The 5,893-nt window shown below is 40.0% G+C and overlaps 1 protein-coding gene across 1 annotated transcript in view; it reads right to left on the bottom strand.

The window, feature by feature from the left end:
• The window catches only part of C5 (complement component 5), a 156,512-nt gene that overhangs the window by 117,778 nt on the left and 32,841 nt on the right, over positions 1 to 5,893 (bottom strand). Inside the window, exon 3 of the mRNA XM_006865724.1 lies at positions 2,874 to 3,036. Within this exon, the coding sequence (XP_006865786.1) occupies positions 2,874 to 3,036 (163 nt within the window). The remainder of the gene's footprint in view (positions 1 to 2,873; positions 3,037 to 5,893) is intronic.

Genomic DNA, 5,893 nt, shown 5'->3' with positions numbered 1-5,893 from the left:
TGCACCAGACTGCAAAGCCGTTTGAACTGCAAGATCAGCGGTTCAAACTCACCAGCTGCTCCTCAGAAACCCTATACTACAGGGTCGCTATCGGTTGGAACTGACTCAACAGTGCTTAACAGTAACAACAACAATGGAGTCCTAGGAGTACTGTGGGTTAATGCAAGGTCTGTTTGAACTGCAAGGTCAGTGGTTCAAACCCACCAGCTGCTCCTTGGAAACCTTGTAAAGGATCACTACGGGTTGGAACTGACAACAATAGCAATGGAGTCCTGGTGTGGTGCTGTAGGATAAGCACTGGGATGCAAGGTCGGTTTGAGCTGTGAAGTTGACAGTTCAAAGTCATCAGTCGCTGTTCAGAAGCACTATACAGGAACGCTATTATAGGAACCAGCTCGACGGCACTTAGCAACAACAACAACAAGACTTAGAACTTGTCTGGAATTAGCTTCAATGGACAAAATATAGAATGATGTAGGCAGTATCAACAGAGGACGGAAGGAATACACAGAGACATTGTACCAAAAAGAATTGGTAGATGTTCAGCCATTTCAAGAGGTATCATATGGTCAAAATCCAGTGGTATTGAAGGAAGAAATCCAAACTGCACTTGAAGGCACTGGTGAAAATCAAGGCTCCGAGAATTAACAGAATATAAATGGAAATATTTCAACAAACTGATGAAGCACTGGAGACGTAAACTCATCTCTGCCAAGAAACTTGGAAGAGAGCTACCTGTCAAACCCATTAGAAGAGATCCATATTTGTGCCCATTCCAAAGAAAGGCGACCCAATAGAACTAATATCACATGGAAGAAAATTCTACCAAAGATAATTCAAAATCTGTTTCAGCAGTAGATGGGCAGTGAACCATCAGAAACGCAAATCAGATTCAGAAGAAGACGTGGAACAAGGGAAATCATTGCTGATTTACTTACAAGCAATTCTTTTTCTTTTGTGTAAATAAGACTTTGTGTTCCTCCCATAGATTAATGGGAAACACTCTCCTAGTTCTTAATATGTGTTAAGCACTGTTTAAGTGTTTCCCATGTTTGAATTTATTTAATTCTAACAACAAACCTATGAAGTAAGATCTATTATTATTTCCATTTTACAGATGAAGAAAGTGGGGGCACAGAGAGGCTGAGTAATTCATCCAGGGTCATTTATTTAATGTATAGTTCCTACTGGTGGTGGTGATTGGTGGTTGTGTGCTGTTGAGTCAGTTCCAATTCATAGTGTCCCTGTATAGTGTTTCTGAGGCTATAAATCTTTACTGGAGCAGAAAACCTCATCTTTCTCCCATGGAGTAACCTTACAGTTAGCAGCTCGAAGCAGAATCCACTATGCTACCAGAGCTCCTTCTAGCTCTTATCAAGGAGTCAATGTTTAGAGAAAAGTTCCCATTTTTTTTTCTACTTCCCTGATTAAGAAAGGCCCTACGTATAAGACTCCTTATTAGATAAAGACAGAGGGCCCTAATGTCGACAGAGGTAGAGTCATGATCCAACTAATGAAGCATCCTACAAAATAGGAGGGAGGAAAGAATGAAGATTCACTTATTGCTAGTTATGCTTATGTTCACATACACAAACACGGTTTCCTTGTATACCAAGTCATCTTCTTGGAATTCAGGAGATAGGACAATGCTGGCAATGACATTCTGTCCACACTGATAGCAATAGCAACCACTGCCTTCTCTGGCTTTCCTGAGCTGATTGTAACAGGTACTTCTGGTGAAATGATAGTGGTGCAGCCCCATTCCATCCCACTTGTTATCAACTACATCAGCCAAGAGTTAGCTGTTATTGTTGTTGCTAAGTGCCGTTGAGTCAGTTCCAACTCATAGCTACCCTATATAAGGTTTCCAAGTAGTAGCTAGTAGGTTTGAACTGCTAAGCTTGTGGTCCATAGCCCAGTACTGATCCTACAGCACCACACCAGGAGCCAAACATTTAGCTAGAATCTGCTATATTTAAAGCTAGCTGGTTCTTCCTTCCTCCCTTTGCTCTTCAGTGGGAATATATAGACTGAAATTTTAGAACCTCTCCAAAATGCCACTTGTCACATTCCTCCCTCCTACCACATGCTCAAAAGGTAATTATGGTGGTAATAGGGAGAAATGGGGTGGGGGATGAAGGTTTTGCAAATACATGAATGTATTTGGCAGCATTCACACTTTTCTGTATTTTACTTTTGTTGCATTGGGAATAATTCTAGCCATTCTTCTATCATTGGGTTTTCATTGACTATATTTTCCCCTTCCCCCTCTAACATGAGAACCATGACCATGGAACATTGATTCAATAGACCCTTTCTTAGATGAATCCCCTTAGAAAATTAATATCTATATAATTCTATGACCTAGCTTATTCTTTGCTAAAATCTATTTTTGGACTACTAGAATTGGATTTATTTTCCAGATTTGGAGATTAGCTAAAAAATCAACAAACTGAAAGAAATAAATAGCTCCATAGTAAACTATTTTCCCATTGCTGAAATTGTTTTTGCAAATTAAGTCTTATATTTGTCTAACATATAAGACATACACATTATCATTATAAAATATTTTTTCTGCTTAGAAATAATTCACGGGACTGATCATTGTTAAATTTGCAATTTATATATCAATTTTCATATGGAGTTGTAGGGTAAGCACTGGACTGCTAACTGTAAGGTTGATGGTTCAAACCCACAAGGCTGCTCCTTGGAAACCCTACACAGGGTTTCTATGAGTAATTTAGAATTGAGATTCTTTTGAGCAAGCTATAAACTGTGTCTACTTAATTTCAGGTGTTAAAAATGTATACAACATAGTGCTCCCCCCACCACCCCCCTCCCCATGGAGAAAGCAGTAGTTTTTATAACTCTACCTGATTGGTCTGGAGTATAAACCGGTTTGTCTGTTTGAAGGAAGAGAAATCCATTGTCATGGGTTATTGGAACTTTTTTCGCTTTTGAAAAATGCTTTGATACAACATCCAAATACACATATGAAACTGGATTTTGGCCTCCAGACAGTTGTTTGGGTTGTATCTATAAAAGAAAATATTGATAGAAAAGAATAAACTTAAGACAGAACTTCCAGCTGGTTCATTCTGGTCCCACCCCTGCTGAGAATCTGCATTTCCACCCCAGAAACACTGATTCATAATCTACACTTTAGCAAGATCCCAGAATCTATAAGAATCAACTGGGGAATCTATATTCTGATTCTGTATGCACACACACACACACACAAGGGTAAGTAAAAATGTATTGTTATAAAATCGTTGTTGTTGTTAGGTGTCGTCCAGGTGGCTATGACACATACTGACTCCTGTAGCATAGTGGTTACGAATCAGGCTGCGAACCTCAAGGTCAGCAGTTGGAAACTAGCAGACATTCCATGGGAGAAAGATGAGGCTTTCTGCTCCTATAAAGATGTACAGCCTCGGAAACCCTATGCAGGGTCTCTATGAGTTGGAATTGAGTCCACGGCACAAAACTCCCAGCACCACACACAACAGAATAAAACACTGCCTGGTCCTTCACCATCTTTCCAGTTACCTCTGTTTCAACCCATTGTACCAGACACTGTGTCAATCCATCTCATTGAGGGGTTTTCTCTTTTTCACTGGCCCTCTACTTCACCAAGCAGGGTGTCCTTCTCTAGAGACTGGTCTCTTTTGATACCATGTCCAAAGTACATTAGATGAGTCTCATTATCTTCACTTCTAAGGGGCATTCTAGATTTATTTTTCACCAGATAGATTTATTTGTTCTTTTGGCAGACCATGGTACTTTCAATATTTTTTATTAACAGCATAATTCAAATGCATCCATTTTTCTCTGGTCTTCCTTATTCATAGTCCAGCTTTCACATGCATAAGAAGTGATTAGAAATACCATGGCTTAGACAGGCTATTCCTTCTTCCTAATGGATTATGCATTGGGTTATGAACTACAGGAGCAGTAGTTTTAATCCATCAGTTGCTCTTCAGGAGAAAGATGAGACTTGCTGCTTCTGTAAAAATATACAGCCTTGGAAACCCTGTACAGGGTTGCTATGAGTCAACAGACTTAACAGCATGCCACCAACAACAGCCACAGTCTGTCTTAGTATAGCTGTTCAGCTGAAACCTGTCTCCCATGGATGACCCTCCTGGAGTCATTGGTGGTATAGCTTCCAGCATCATAGCAACATACAAGCCACCACCATATGACAGTCAGGTGGGAATAATAAAATCATAGAAACCTTTAGTAAATGAAAATATCACAATGTGCAGCTGTTGTTTCTTTACATAGCCTCCATCAAGGTCTATGTACTTCGGAAGATAGTGTTTTCAGGAGTTCTGGTTTGGTATTGTAGGATAAACACTAGTCTGTTAACTAAAGATCCGAAGTCCAAATCCACCACCCACTCCTTGGAACCCTATCCTAGGAGTTGGAACTGACTTGACAGCATTTAACCACAACAGTCTTTCCCCAAAATAATTCTATGCTCTTTGATTTATGCTGTGTCAAAACGGTAGTTTTGGTATCCTCCATGGACTCAAATTGTATTTCTTTCCAGTGTTCTTTGAGACTGGGGAACAAAAATAAGTCTAAAAGGACAAGATCAGGGCTGTAGGGTGGATGGAGTAATGAAATTTTATAGGACAGCCCTTGCTACCCTAAAAGAATTATCAGGTGCATTGTGCTGATGGGGGTGAGGGGTGGGGAATCCTCAGCTCAGCTTTCATGGTCTTTTTCTCATCAATGCAATTTTAAGTTTTCTTAAAACCTCTTCCTAATCCCCCAATTGTCCTGTGTCCTTTGACAAAATCTATCAAGATGACCTCTTTGGAGTCCCAAAAACCAGTTGTCATAATCTTTTGAGTTGACCTCTCTCCCTTGAATTTAAATAACCCAGCAGATCCCCTTGGAAGTCACTGTTTTGAGTGAAAAAAAAAAAAAATCCTAGCAAGACTAAGACAAGTGTCTTGTTGATAGAACTTGTCTGCAGCCATCTACTGATGACCCAGAAATGTTTAAATACATTTTGTTTGGAATAAGCTTGTGCATGTATGAATTGGAAACATCACAGCAGTACGTTTTTATTTACTTAAGTACACACATGTATACAAGGGGGCTTTGAAAAGTTTGTGGGAACATTTCCATTATCTTTTCATTCCACTTGTTTATGAATTTTTTGAAGTTTACTTGTAGATATATATCAGTTGTTAAGTGTGTCAGTAGGTTCTGACTCTGTGACCCTGTATAGGGTTTCCAAGGAAAGGCTGATGAGTTTGAACCACTGACCTTGTGGTCTGAATTGACCTTTTAGTTTCATTGCTTATCCAACAGCACCACACCAGGACTCCATACTTTCATACATATATATATATATTGATCAAGCTCACCAGCTGCTCCTCGGAAACCCTATACAGGGTCGCTATGGGTTGGAACCAACTCGACGGCACTTCACAACAATAGCATATATAGACTTGTATATATATAGAGAGTTGTATATAGACTTGTATATATATAGAGAGAGACTGTCCTGGTGTGGAGCTGTAGGATAAAGCATTAGACTGAAAAAAGTTGGTTTGAACCTCAAGGTCGGCAGTTCAAAACCACCAGCCACTCCTCAGAAACCCTATACAGTGTCGCTATGAGTTGTAACCGACTCAACGGCGCTTAACAACGTGTGTGTGTGTATACACACACACACACCTATATACATGTACATATATGTGTGTGTTGCTGTTAAGTGCCATTGTATAGGGTTCAGCAACATTATATAGGGTTTCCGGGGAGCATCTGGTGAGTGAACCGCTGACCTTGTGGTTCAAACCAACCTTTAAGTCCAGTGTTCATCCGACAGTGCCACACCAGGACTCTGTCTGTCTGTCTGTCTCTGTCTCTCTCT

Source organism: Chrysochloris asiatica, unplaced genomic scaffold, assembly GCF_000296735.1.
Source record: "Chrysochloris asiatica unplaced genomic scaffold, ChrAsi1.0 scaffold00081, whole genome shotgun sequence".
Lineage (NCBI taxonomy): Eukaryota > Metazoa > Chordata > Mammalia > Afrosoricida > Chrysochloridae > Chrysochloris > Chrysochloris asiatica.
The sequence above is the reverse complement of the archived record's forward strand: the minus strand, read 5'-3'. Positions and strand labels throughout refer to the sequence as shown.